Source organism: Panthera leo, chromosome A1, assembly GCF_018350215.1.
Source record: "Panthera leo isolate Ple1 chromosome A1, P.leo_Ple1_pat1.1, whole genome shotgun sequence".
NCBI lineage: Eukaryota > Metazoa > Chordata > Mammalia > Carnivora > Felidae > Panthera > Panthera leo.
Window position 1 is genome coordinate 82,325,739 of NC_056679.1, and position 14,631 is coordinate 82,340,369.

Sequence of the window (14,631 nt, forward strand, 5' to 3'; positions counted from 1 at the left end):
ATATCTTGTAAATATAACGTTTTCAACTGTGAATGAATCATGATTAGGTTGTATTACATCATCGTGTGTACTAAGGAAAACCTTTAAATAACTTTGCCTGTGATTTTCAACCTCGGAAGACCATTATTTTAACCCTGGTTTTGTGTAATAGAGAAACTGACCTTAAGTGTCTTTCCCAAGTTATTAAAAAGATCTCGGGTAATGTTTTGTTTATTTTTGTTTTTTTGTTTTTTTTGCTAAAGAATACCCAGATTATTGTAATTAAAAGAGAAGTGATTCTTTGGCATAAAGGTTTTATTTGAAATAGTTTGTTGCATCTAGAAAAGGAAAAGAAAATCAAAATTAAAGAAGCCTTGCATTTTTTTGCTAACAGTTTTCACTGTTATCTTTTATTTCAGTCTTTATCCTCATCTCTACTCAAGAGCATACATTAATTTTAGAAATCCTGATGACATCCTTCTTTTTAGAGATCGTTTTGATGGATATATCTTCATTGACAGTAAAGGTTCGATTGTTGGCTTTTTAAACTATTATAATCTCTAACTACATTAATTATGTTTTGCTGGAATGTTTGTGAACTGTAATTAAGTTCTCAGATACCGACTTAAAATAAGTTCATAAATTTTTATTGTGTTACTGTGGTTATGTGCTTGTGTTGAAAATTGAAATTATGTGTAAACCAAAGAACTCCGGCAAGTCTTTGTAATCTATTTGTGTATTATCAGAGAGTGAAGTTTTTCATATAAATGAGTTTCCTGGATAAGTGAGCTTCACTTTCTTTTGTACCAAAACTGAATTGCTTTGTTCATATTCAATATAAGTCTTTTAATTTATATTATTCACTTATATCTATGTCTTAAACAGAGAACTTTTTTAATCATACATGTCTGGATTATGTCATGGGGGATGGGGATTGTAGTAACGAACATCACTTTCTCACTGTTGAACAGCTGCCCGCTGAGACCATGATATTTATCTCTACTCTAAACGGTCCCAGTTCTCTGTACTTTTGGGTCCTCCCTTTGTCCTCCTTTCCTGTCAGACTGTCAACTGTTGTGTCCACTGCAATCAAGTCTGTACACCTGTATCAGCATATTCTCTGTACACCTTTCACCAGCCAGCCTCCTCCCACTCCACCCACCGCACTACTGATAAGTGTTTTCTCCTCCACTGAGAGGGAGCAAGAAACCCTCAAAGAGTGACTAGGCCAAGAGATTCTTTTCTTTGAGCAAAAACAAATTTAATGCTTGAACTATTTGACATTTGTGTTAAATGCTTGTTTGTTCAAGTGCCTTTTTCCTTTAGTTTTTAAAAAGTTATGGTAAGATACGCAAAACTAGATTTACCATCTTAGTCTTTCCTGAGTGCACAGTTCAGTAGTGTTAAGTACATTCACACTGTTGTGCAGCCCACTTCCAGAACTCTTTTGATCTTGTAAAACGAAAACTCTGTACTTGTTAGATAACTCCCCTCTCCTCCCCCACCCCCAGCCCCTGGCATCCACCTTTCTGTGTTTTGTTTCTATGAATTTACTACTCTGGATACCTCCTATAAGTGGAATCTTACAGTATTTCTCTGTTTGTGCCTGGCTTACTTCATATAGCCTGGTGTCCTCAGTGTTCACCCATGTTGTAGCAGGTGTCAGAATTTCCTTTTTAAGGCTGAGTAATATTTGGCTGTGTGTGTACCACATTTTGTTTATCCATTTTTCAGTGGACCCTTGGGTTGCTTCCAGCTCTTTGTTGTGAACAGTGCTGCTGTGAACATGGTGTGCAAGTATCTCTTGGACACCCAGCTTTCAGTTTTTTTGGGTGGATACCATTGTGGGATTGTTAGATCATATTATAATTATAGTATTAATTTTTTGAGGAACTGCCCTACTGTTTTCTGTAGAGGCTGCTTATTTTCTCTTCCTGCTGATAGTGCACAGGGTTCCAGTTTTTCCATATCCTTGCCAGCAATTGTTGTTTTCTGGGGTTTTTTGGTAACAGACATCCTAGCGGGTATGAGGCAGTATCTCATTATGATTTTGATTTGCATTTCCCTAATGCTTAGTGATGTCGGCATCTTTTTGTGTGTTTGCTGATGTCTTCTTTGGAGGAAGAGAAATGGAGGGATGTTCAATTTCTTCGCCCATTTTTAAATTGAGTTGTTTCTTGTTAAATTGTAAAATTTTTGTTAATATATTATAGATCTTAACCCCTCATTGGATATATGATTTTTTTTCCCCATTCCATAGGTAGTCTTTATATTCTGTTGATGTTTCAGTGCTTGCTTTGGCAGCACATATACTATATTCTGTTGATGTTTCTAATGTGATGTCCAATTTTTCTTTTTTTATTTTAGTTGCCTGTACTTTTGGTGTCATATCTAAGAAGTCATTGCCAAATCTAATGTCAAGCTTTTACTCCATGTTTTCTGCCAAGGGTTTTATAGTTTTAAGTGTCATGTTTAGGTCTTTGATCCATTTTCAGCTAACTTTTGTCTATGATACTAGGTAAGAGTTCAACTTCATTCTTTTGCATGTGGTTATCCAGTTTTTCCAGCACTATTTGTTAAAGAAGATTGTCATTTCCCCATTGAATGTCATCTCCCCAATTTCCCCATTAGAGAGAGAGCACGTGTGAGTGAGGAAGAGGGGCAAGGAGGGGAGAGAGAGAGAGAGAAAGAAAGAAAAGAAAGAAAGAGAGAGAGAGAGAGAAGGAGAGAATGAGAGAATGAGAATCTGGAGCAGGCTCCATGCTCAACAGAGCCCAAGGTGGGGCTTGATTCCACAACTCTGGAATCACGACCTGAGCCAAAATCAAGAGTCAGATGCTCACTGACTGAGCCACTCAGGTGCCCCAATACCATACTGTTTTGATTACTGTAGGTTTGTAATAAGCTTTGAAATCAGGAAGTGTGTCAACTCCTATTTAATAACTATCTATGTCCCAGGCATTGTTGATGGAGCAGTGAATGAGACATTGTTCCTCTCTGTCCAAAGCCCTGCTCTCCTCCTGGTTCTTGACTTTCTCCTGGATAGTTTGGGTTAGCATCGAAATATCTTTCAGATAATAAGAGTTGCAATATCATAGTCACATGACCATTCCTGACGAGGCTGAAGGTGATTACTCAGTGAATTTAGTACCAACATGAAAGTGTTCCATGTGTTGATTAAGTGTATAGCAGGTTATCTTGGTGAACATTTCTTGGTATGTTTTTCCCCCCCGCACATAATGACCAAGTCAGTTTCTCATGGCTTTCATTGTAAACATTCCTGTTTGAAGCAAACCCTGTCTGATTATTGTGCACACCCTTCGAAGCCCCTCTTTTAGTCAAGTGTCTCTTGTAAGCAGAGTAATTCCCTTGAACTCACATAACAGATTGATAATGGCATTAACCTTTTAAAATTAGAAGAAATTTAAATGTGACTGAGAAATGTATTTAAAGGTACTCCACGATAAACTCTTCAGTGGGAAAGAGAGAGTTTATTAACATTGAGTTAATGTAGAATTCACCATTTGATGAATTTTGAATGCATTCAGTTTTGTAACCACTACTAACACATGAAAAATCATTTTATTTGATAAATAAATGCTCGTCCTTTGTTCATGTCTGGAGTTTGACATGCTAAGGTTATGGTTGCTCGAAATATAGTTAAAACAGTTAACATTGTCATTGTTATATGTGGTCTTTAAGAAAGCAAACGTTATTTACTAAAATGAATGTAGTGGAATTTCAGAATGGCTTTTGCAATTTGTTTCTAATACAGGCCTAGAATATCCTGCAGTGGTAGAGTTTGCCCCATTCCAGAAGATAGCCAAAAAGAAGCTAAAGAAAAAAGATGCCAAAACCGGAAGCATTGAAGATGGTGAGTCCTTTTACAAAGGCTGAATTAGGAAACTGCCAAATCAAATACACTGATCAGATATAATTCGTCTACCAGATATGGGGAGGAGCATGTTTATTTTCCATTTTTCTTTTTAAATTTACAGATCCGGAATACAAGAAGTTTTTGGAAACTTACTGTGTGGAGGAAGAGAAAACGAATGCCAGTCCTGAAACTCTTCTGGGAGACATGGAGGCAAAGACAAGAGAGCTTATTGGTCTGTTTGCTCATTTCTTCTATTTGTTGAGACGTGTACCTACAAAGCTTGTATTTCTTTTTCATGAGTATTTAAAAATACACGCTCATGACAGGCTTGGCAGGAATGTAGAATGTTTTCCAGTTGTAACAAAAGGATGGCAACCCGTGAAAATATTTCTGCGTGTCTGTTGATGGAGAGCACCAGAACTTCCAGTCATAGGCGTTTTGTTGACAGTTACGATGCTTCCAGACGAGCAGTAAAGAAGACCGTGGAGTGCTCTGTACCTGCTACATCAGGGAGGGAGTGCTGTGTCTCAAGAGTGAAGTCAGTCATCTTTCTCAAGAGCAGTCCTAGAGATGAGATGCTTTGCCCAAGTGTGAGGCCATGTTGTTACTGTTCAGAAAATACCAAGCGCTCTGAGAGAGCAAGCAGACAAGTGGATAAACCCATCCGGAGCACAGAGTCTGCTTTGAATCAGGCTTCAGCCCTTTTTTGCAAGCAGCATATTTTAGAAATGGCTATCTCCTGGTGGCAGGTTGTAAACTTACCTGGTGTCTCCCTTGCTGTCTGCTCCCACTCGCCCCTGCTCTTCTATCCCTCCCTGTGGCTGTGTCCCACTTGCCCATCAAGATGTCTAGAACGGGATGATTGCCCTGTTAATAGTTTACATTTTTATTTACCCATCTCTCCCCACCCTCCCCCCCAGTAGAACCGTATTTTCATATTGGTGGTCCCAGTAGTACATGGTTAGACAAGGTTAGGTATTCAGTAAATGTTTGTTGAGGAAAGTAGTAAGAGAGGTTAACATTTGAAATGGTCTTCATTAGTCAAGTAATGAAGGTTTATGTTTTGTAACAGCTGATTTAATGTGTGGCTCAAAAGATTTTTAATCACTAAAGCAAATATTTGTAAAGATGTGCTTAGGGTACATTTGCTCATTTTTGGTCAGCACATGTTGACTGGGAGTAGGGAGTGAGCATGGCCACGGCCATCACGTAGCTGCCCTGCTCATGGGCAAGACTGCAGTAAACACCCGAAAAATAACCAGGCTTCAAGCCAGGGCATCTTCATGGGGCAGTGCCACGATGTGGTGAAATAATCCTGAGTGGGAAAGACCCTCTGAGTCCACATTTGAGCTGAGAGCAGCCATGCTAAGAGGTGGGAGAAGAGGGGACTAGAGATGAGAGCTGGGAGCTGAGCTGCGGGCCCATAGGAGTGGGATACATGCCTGTGTGCTTGGTACACGGGTGGGCCTCAGGCGGAGCGGCTGGAGAGGCAGGTGAGTGAGAGGTTCGGAGTTTATTGGAGAGACAGCTGGAGACCATTGAGGGAGTGGCGTGGCTTGATTAGTTCTCCCCGTCGCTCCATACATGATGGATTGTGGATGCCCTGAGAAGACATTGGGCTTCCAGTGGGGAGGCTTTGCTCCAGTCCAGGGAGGGCTGCTTGTGCTAGCCAGCAGAGTCCACATAAGCTCTGGTGGATTGGGTGTGGGAAGAAAGGAAACAGAAAGAATCCAGGCCCCCAGGAGTTTTACCCAAACAGATCAGTGGATGGGGGCACCATCACTGACCTGGGGCAAACTGGGGAAGGAAACTTACTGGAGGCAAATTGAGATCTCACTGTAGAGCATGTTAAATTTAGGAAGAGCTTAGAAAAGAAGCAAATTAAAAATTTACAGGACTTGCCCTGTCCCCCACCCCCCCACTATCATTTCTTTCCTACTTTGCTATAAAAGCCTTTGTACAGGGTACCCACAGAAAAGGACCAGGAGCTTCCACTGGTGGATAGTTTTGAGGCAGGCCTTGGTGGCCAGACACACACCATCCAGCTGCTCCAGCCACCCTCCCACACAAGGGGGACATCCTTTCCCATTCCCAGCCCCTCACCTTGTTCCTGGTGCACAGTAGGTGATCATAGTGTTTTACTGAATGAGTAAGTGTGATTCAGAATCTGTGCCCATTGAAGTTTGAATCTTAATCAGGCAATTCATGGCAGATTGCCTTTTTCTTTTCTTCGATTTTGGCCTTCAGTGGACTCTTATGATCTAGTCTGAGCAATGAGGGTTAAATGGAAATATTAAATCCCTCTGAAGTTGCAGGTTAGTGCGGTGGCATGGCAGGGTCTGTGGAGCGGACAGACCTGGGCTCAGGTTCCAGCCCTAAGACTTAGCAGCTGTGTGGCCACACCTGAGCCTTAGCATCCCTGCTGCCAGGTGGTGGTGACAGTGCCTAGAATGGAACAGCTCTCTGTGAGTGGTGAGAGTCATGCTGTTGGATAAGTTAGTGTTATATTACATGGCCATGCACCTTGTTTAACAAATGATACATTTCTGTGGTTTGTAAAGCACTTTCTTATCCAGGGTCTCATGTACCCTTCATATGGATCCTTTGGGGTAACAAGGGAGGTGTTTGTAGAAGGGGGAAGGCAGGTGGGATCTCGGTGTTAGCTCCCCCACCTACCCAGGGAGATCTTGGTCCTGCTCTTTGCTGACAAGTCCAGAACTCCCATGGTGAAGAGCAGATCCTCCCTATTTGAGGTGATTGCCTATTACAAAGGGCATTGGCTGTGCTCATCCTGAGCCAGAGTTCATGGTTAACACAGGAGCCACCCAGGGAGGAAATGGGCTCTTCTTGGCCCCTGTACTTATGATGAAACGTGGGCATTTGCACAGTCCTGAATCCAGGGCAAAGCTTTCTTGGCAGAAGCCATTGGTATATTATGTTGCGGTGTTCAGGAGTCTTTAATTCCAAGGTAAGAACCCCTGCCCAGGGGCTTTCTTGTAGAATTTATGATTAATTCCTGATCCTTAGAATTCTGGAAATGTATGTCTTGGCCAGCCTTCAAGTGCGTCCAGGGATTCTTTCTTCCCTCACTTAATCTTAGATCTTGAAAGAGCTGTAGCATAGACCCAAACCATCTTCTGCCTTCCCACCTGCATCCACAGCCACTGCCATAGGGAACACATGCTTCTCAGAAGCAATCCCTTTGAGAGGCTATGCCCGGAGGCCTGCCACAAATGGGAACCAAATTTCAGGTTAGGTCAGACAGGTCCAGGGCATGAAAACTGAGGATCAGGTTTGAGTTTATGGAGAGGTTCATTCCTGGGTGGCTAGTGCTGCTTAGATAAAGTGCCATGGGGTGGGGGGCAGTGTCACTGTCTAAACTTTTACACCTGGTTATTCTGGTTTGTAGAGTGTATATCATGAGAAATCACAAGAATCCACATTGCTTAAAATCATTGTCTAGAGAGCAGAAAAGGAAGAAACTCCCAGAATATATGTTGAATCAGTGAATCTATCAGCGGGCTATGTAATGTTTTAAAATATCCGCAAAAATGCAAAGATACTTGGGCGCCTGGGTGGCTCAGTCAGTTAAGCGTCTGATTCTTGATTTCGGCTCAAGTCATGATCTCACGGTTTGTGAGTTCGAGCCCTGTGTTGGGCTCTATGCTGACAGCATGGAGCCTGCTTGGGATTCTCTCTCTCCCTCTCTCTCTCTCTCTCTCTGCCCACCCCCCTCCCCCGCCCCCAATAAATAAACTTAAAAAAAATAATGTGAAGATACTCGTAGCATTCAGGAAGTCTAATCCATTGTACTCATTTTTCTTTTTTGCTTTTATGGCGTCTTTGTGAGTAACATGAAGCCTCCCTTAAGAATCAGGAGTTCGTTGCCTACTGTGTGTAGAGTTGTCAGTGCCTCCAGATGATGTGATTTTATAGTGCTGGAATAGGAATTTCTCCAGGTACAATGTGTGCACATCTAAATTGTATTCGTTTATTTATTATAAATATTTTATTTTTAAGTAATCTCTGCACTCAACGTGGGGCTCAAATTTCCAACCCCCAAATCAAAAGTTGCACGCTATGCCTACTGAGCCAGCCTGATTATTTAAGGATTAAATTGAAAACAAGTATTTAAAATAAAGGAAAGAAATCATATTTTAGAGTTAAATACTACATTCGAATTTTTGTGTTTTAGCTAGAAGAACCACACCTCTTTTGGAATATATTAGAAATAGAAAATTAGAGAAGCAGGTAGGTTGACCTTTTTACCTGATAAATATCCTTCCTGTCTCTGCCACATTCGTGCAGACAATTTATACACATGCTTTTCCACGTCTTCAGAGGATTCGAGAAGAGAAGCGAGAAGAGCGAAGGAGGAGGGAGCTGGAGAAGAAGCGCTTACGGGAAGAAGAAAAGAGAAAAAAGAGAGACGAGGAGAGGTGTAAGAGAAAAGAAGCAGACAAACAGAAGAGAACAGCAGAGAGAGAAGTAAGGATTAAGGTAATCTTGAGGGGACCTCTCCTTTCGTTTTTCCAAAAGTAGTTCTGCTACAGGCACGCCTTTTAGGTGTTTAGCTCTTGCTACTTGTAAGGAAACTTTCAGCCTTGTCTCTTACTATTATAGTTCCATTTCTCTGCGATACAGCAGTGGTTCTCAAACTGTGTTCCCTGAGCCCTGGGGGTTCCTTGGGCATGCTGTGGGGGAGGTGGAGAAGGACCACCCAGCGGAGCCCCACACTTACATGTCAGAGTTGGGGCTTCTGCTTACGTTTCCATCAGAGAGAAGACTTCCTGACTAAAACGTACATGTTTGGAAACCACTGGCCCCATGTGCACTGGCCTTTCTAGATGAGGGCTCACTCCTGGTGTTGGGTGTTACCATTTTCTTTGCAGGAGCAGCAATGTTTCTACTCTCTTGCCCAATTTCTCCTTTGACTGATGCATTCATATGGAAGGGTGGCTTCATGCACAGAAGGAGGTCTTTCCAGTGTAAAATATGTTGCCCCAGTTTGAGCCAGCCCTTACTTCTTAGTCTTCTGCTCAGATGACCTTATTAATCCTAGACTTCAACCTAATGTGCACCTCCCCTCATTGCACAAAGGGTTTGAGATGCTTTATAGGGATTCATTAAAATTATATCAGAAAAAGAAAAGATCAGGACTTGGGGGAAGATAGAGTAGAAAGGGAAAGGATGGGGAAGAGATCACAGTCACCATAATTGAGCAATAGACTGGTTTCTGGTATGCTTGATCAGAAACAGTGTCATTATCCATGAAGGAAAAACAGGCCAGTTCTTTAAGGAAGGCGAGGCTTTTTCTAGGCCTTTGCTTCTAAATCAGTTTCTCCTGTAGGTGGTCACATGAGGCTCACTGGCTGAAGGGAACAATTTCTTCACAAAACTTGTACAAAAACACACAACCGTGTGTATCCTTGAGGCCTGGCTAGGTTTGCTGCAGGAACAGGTAGCCTCACACCAGTTCACGCAAGGAGTCTGTTGGTGGCGGGCTGTGGCTGTCGGTCACCACTTACCGTTACTGCCCAGGACCCGGCGACCAAGGCTGCACCTTGGCATTTGCTTCCACAGCCCTTATGACCAGGCAGGAACGTGTGATGCTGCAGGTCGTATGCCCATGTTTCTCTTCTGCCCACGTTTCACTGGCCAAAGCAAGTCACACGGCGGTACCTAACCTCAGGTTGGGGGCATGTTTAGGAAGCACTAGGAGGAGAACCAGAAGTATCTGATGAACAGCACTAAGGAGTAATTTCCAAAGACTGTTTCTTCAGGTGTCTCTCTTGAAGTTTAAAGGCAGTGTTGAAAACCTTATCTAGATGAAAGGTGTGGGGCAGGTCATGTCCCTCGAGCACATTTGCTGCAAAGACAGCACCTGGATGGGCAAGATGAATGGGGAACTGATTGTCCCACAGAAAGTATCTCCTAATCTGATAGCATTGATGAAATTGAGGAACCCAGCCAAGACTATCAAATAAACACGTTCATTCCCCCTCCGTCAGCAAGGACATAGCAAAACCAGGGTATTCCTCAGGAAACAACTCTGAGGTCGTGTTTTTCATTCGTCCTTGTAGTTTTAGTGAACACACAAGTCTCCCAACAAAATTGTAGCAGATAGACTTCCTGTAACAAACTTTTCATCTCCAACAGCATAAATCAACAGCCCTGGAAAGGTAATCAATAAAATGAAACCTTAATATTACGGAGAAACCTTAAGCATTAATCCTGACAGAAATTCAGTTCTGTCATGGCCAGGCACCGAATAGATATACGTTTAATGGAAATTTTGTGGCCACCGATATGGAAATATTATCTAACCTTCTCATTTATCTTTCTAAACATGGAATCATAGCTAACCCAGTGCCTAATCTTTACACTCTCAAAAGTACTTTTGTCAGTAGTGCTGAGAGTTTTTCAGGAATAATGACACTTGTAGCTTATAATTTCAGTTGTAATTTTAAGTAAGGCTTAAAGTATTTGGAATGTAGCATTCATTTTACTTTTACATTTTAAATTATGGAATTAGGAGCGCCTGGGTGGCTCAGTCGGTTGAGCATCCGACTTTGGCACAGGTCATGATATCACAGTTTGTGAGTTTGAGCCCTGCCTCGGGCTCTGTGCTAGTAGCTCGGAGCCTGGAGCCTGCTTCGGATTCTGTATCTCCCTCTCTATCTGCCCCTCCTCCGCTCACACTCTCTCTCTCTCTCTCTTTCTCTCTCTCTCTCTCTCTCAAAAATAAATAAGCATTAAAAAAAAATTTACAAAAAAAAAATTATGGAATTAGAGTCCAAAATAAGTCAAAGAAATAAAAAACAAAATTATATCACTAAAAGTAAACATATGTTCCTTCCTGTAGAAAAAAAGGAGCCAAAACATAAAGAAAGCAAGAGAAAGGGTTATTCTTGTTCAAATCTGGTAAAACAAAATCTTGGTGGCAGGTTAGACCACAATGGCATAGGTAATCAAGCCTGTGTCCTTAGGGGAGTGTCTGGTGTCTAGACCTGATTACCCACAGCCACGCCCAAGGTTTGCCTTTAATGAGCATCTGTGCTCATTTTCAGGATTTCTGACTTAAGAATCATTTGGAGAGTTAAAATTCTTTTGTAACCTGAAAAATAAAATCAGTGAAGAAATGCTAAAAGAGTTTATTAATATAATAAAAATACAGATGCAGAGAGATATCCTCAGGCTATTTTTAACATAAAGGAAACTGTGATACAAGGAAAGCAACCCAGCTGTTTTTATTTTCCTCTGAGGACTCTAAAACTAGGTGATGAGCTTAAGCTGAAGTAGGAAGTTAGAAATACAATACAAAGTTACAAATACAATTCCTGAGTACACAAGTTGTGGACAATAGATGACGTTATTAGTTGTGTGATCTTTTCTACAAAGCTTATTAAAAACCAAGGTGGACTTCGTGGAAGCACGCAAGACCTGGCCTCTGTTCCTCCTCCCTCTCCCTCTTCCCTCCCCCGCCTCCCTCTTCCCCTCTTCTTCCTCCTCCCTCCATCCTCCTCCTTCCTCTCCCCTCCCTCCCTCTTCCCTCCCCCACCTCCCTGAATCTCCTGCCTCTCTGTCTCCTCCTCCCTCTGGTTTCACCTTAGGCCTCTGCTTGCTTCCTTCTACTGGGAGTTTCCCCCAAGACTTACAGTTTCTCTTAAGTGTCTCGTTCTCATTATCTGGTCTCTATTCATGTCTAACCTCCACAGAGAGTCCCTCCATGACCCCCTTGAGAACCCATTCCTGCTCTTACTCTCACCCCACATCTCTCTGGGGATTTGTGTGTGTGTGTGTGTGTGTGTGTGTGTGTGTGTGTGTGTGTGTGTGTTTTCTGTTCTATTAGTTGTTTGTAGCATTTCACACCATCTAAGATTATCTGGTTCACTTTTTCTATTTTGTCACTGCGTACACCGTTCTCCCCCTCCCCCCCATGGCCACCACTGCCTCAGCTAGAATGTACTGTGGATTCCTTCACCGTGGGCACTTGTCTCTTACTCACAACTGTATTCCTAACACCTAACACAAGGACTTTTTCCCTAGTTCTGGCACATAGCTCCTAAAACCCTTGCAACCCCCGGAGTGATAAGAGCATCTTCTCTGTGCCAGTGAGGTGACAGGTTGGCTGAGGCCTTGGTAGCTTCAGGATAAGAGCTGATTGTCAGAAAGACTGGGTGTGATTAGAGGGTTGGAACACTCAGCCAGCCCTGTGACCTCAAGAGATGGGAGAGGGCTGGAGATTGAATTCAGTCCCCAGCCACCAATGATTTAATCATTTGTGGACATGTAGTGGAGCCTCCATAGAGTTCCCTAAAGTATGGGGTCCAGAGAGCATCCAAGCTGGTGAACACATCAAGGTGTAGGAGGGTTCTGCTGATGGAGAGGGCCTGGAGGCTCTGAGCCATTCCCCCGTACCTTGCACGGAACACCTCTTTGATCTAGCCGTCCCTGCACTGTGTCCTTTGTAATAATCCAGTGACCTAGTTCCTGCACTGTGTCCTTTGTAATAATCCAGTGACCTAGTCTAGCTGTCCCTGCAGTGTCCTTTGTAATAATCCAGTGACCTGGTTCCTGCATTGTGTCCTTTGTAATAATCCGGTGACCTAGTGTAGCCGTCCCTGCACTGTGTCCTTTGTAATAATCCAGTGACCTAGTTCCTGCACTGTGTCCTTTGTAGTAATTCAGTGACCTAGTCTAGCCATCCCTGCACTGTGTCCTTTGTAATAATCCAGTGACCTAGTTCCTGTGAAGTTTTGCTGAGTTCCACAAGTTGTTCTCATTCAAGAACCCCTGAATATATAGCCAGTCAGTCATAGGTGCTAGTGGCAACTTGGGACTTTTGACTGGCATCTGAAGTGGGAACAGTTTTGTGGGGTGTGACATTAATTGCAACTAGGTGGTGTCAAAACTGAAATGAATTGTAGGATACCAGTCTGTGTTGAGAGTTGGGAAATGGTTTTGGAAAAGACACCACACATTTGGTTTCAGAAGTATTGCAAGTAAAAACGATTCGTAGGTGCACTAAATTATTCATTGGATGGATGGGCAGGAACATAAACTGTTGTACTTCCCTGTGGTTTACTTCTAGGACCAGCATGTAATGCTTTTTTAGTTAAAAATGTGTCAATAGATATGTGAAAGAAAATGTGTCAATTCATAGAGCCCACAGACAGGAGAAGACTATGTAAGGTACTGCAACTTCCAGTGCTTGGCCTCACATTTTACCTGTTTTCTTCTTAAATGAACTCATGTAGTTGAAACTTACCTGTGTGTCATTTTGCTGTAGTGCAATTTAAAATACGTTCACTTTTTCAAGTTAGAAAAAAATTCTCAGAAGTGTACCTTCTGTTTTTGTTTATAAACTGACTTGCCTGTGGCAGTTGAATTTCAAAGAGTAAACTACACAGAGAACAGCGAGGAGGGCCCAAATTCCACGACAGCCGCCTGCTCAGGCTGATTCAAGAAAGAGTAGGAAGTGTTCTGAAAAGTCTAAACTATTCTAAAAGTCATCAGTATAATGCAGCATTTTAAACAATGCTTTTTTTCCTCGTTACAAAAGCAATACTTGTTAATTTTGGAAAAAAACAGAACTTGTTGATACAAGAAAAGAAGATCATTTCAGTCCCACCACCTGGACACCACTGTTAACAGCGTTGCCAGCCTTACAGCTGTTGTTGTGTGTGTGTAAACATAGAGACCAGGTCGTTCAGTTCTGTAGCATTCTTTTGTTGTGTCAGCATGCGTGTCTTCTCACATCAGCCGTCCTAAATCGTTGTTCATAACGATGGTATTTCGTTGACTGACTGTTCCCGTATTTAACCAAAAACCTGGTTGCTGTACCTTTAGCTTACATTGTTTGCTATTCAAACACTTGTGCTCAATGTTGCTTTATGTTTTTAATTTTTTTTTAAACAGCTTCGTTTATACCATATTCTAAAAGTGATATTTTACTGACATTATAATTTCTTAGCTTCTTAAGAAACCAGAAAAGGGAGAGGAACCAACCACTGAGAAGCCAAAAGAAAGAGGAGAGGAAATGGATACTAGAGATGGAGAACAGGAGTCCTGTCCTGGCTGTGCTGTCCGGAAGCCCATGCCCTTGGGGAGCTCGCTGGAGGAGCCCAGGGAAAAGTGAGCCTGTGACTGTCACTGTGTCAGAGTCGTATGTGTCCTTTATCGTATTTCAAACTGTTTGTGGAATCGGGTTTTACCAAGATAATGCTTGCCCACATCCTTATTTCTTCTGGGTCACGCTAGGGGCTTGGTAAATGCATTTCGTCTGCAGCCTCAAGTCTGTCTTCAAAGCAGGAACATGTCCTGCTTCTAGTTCCTTAGCCGTTCCAGTCCTTGCTCCCTTTGGATTCCTGTTATCACTCTTTAGGTCTTCAGGATCTCCTTCCCAGTCTTTTGTCCAAGTGCTAGGATTCCTGTGTTGGTGTTACCATCCCTGTGGCCCTCCCGTGGAATCTGACCAGCAGCTGTGTGGATCCCAGTATTGCACTAGCCCTGCCTGTCTCAGGCTAGGGGTCCTTGGGGCATGTACTTCTCTGTGTGCTTGTGACATGCGGCTCACGAAAGGAGCTTGAGCAGGGCTTGTGTGGAATGGGACAGACACTGTCCCATTGTGCATGGGGGCCAGAGAGACCCGCCAGAACCTTGTCAGGTAGGAGCCCCTCCCTCTCGCCCCTGAGCGTCCTCAGGGTTTGGTCACCTCCCCACAGTCAGTGGGGCCACGTGTGTCTGGGCTTCTTGTTCCCCTGGCCCAGGGC

The 14,631-nt window shown here is 42.8% G+C and overlaps 1 protein-coding gene across 2 annotated transcripts in view; it reads left to right on the top strand.

Moving 5' to 3' along the window:
- Positions 1 to 14,631, top strand: part of UPF3A (UPF3A regulator of nonsense mediated mRNA decay) — a 29,640-nt gene that overhangs the window by 2,273 nt on the left and 12,736 nt on the right. For both annotated transcript variants that reach the window (XM_042930970.1, XM_042930980.1), the window contains exons 3-8: positions 399 to 505; positions 3,755 to 3,853; positions 3,978 to 4,088; positions 8,052 to 8,107; positions 8,198 to 8,356; positions 13,833 to 13,993. In XM_042930970.1, the coding sequence (XP_042786904.1) occupies positions 399 to 505; positions 3,755 to 3,853; positions 3,978 to 4,088; positions 8,052 to 8,107; positions 8,198 to 8,356; positions 13,833 to 13,993 (693 nt within the window). The remainder of the gene's footprint in view (positions 1 to 398; positions 506 to 3,754; positions 3,854 to 3,977; positions 4,089 to 8,051; positions 8,108 to 8,197; positions 8,357 to 13,832; positions 13,994 to 14,631) is intronic.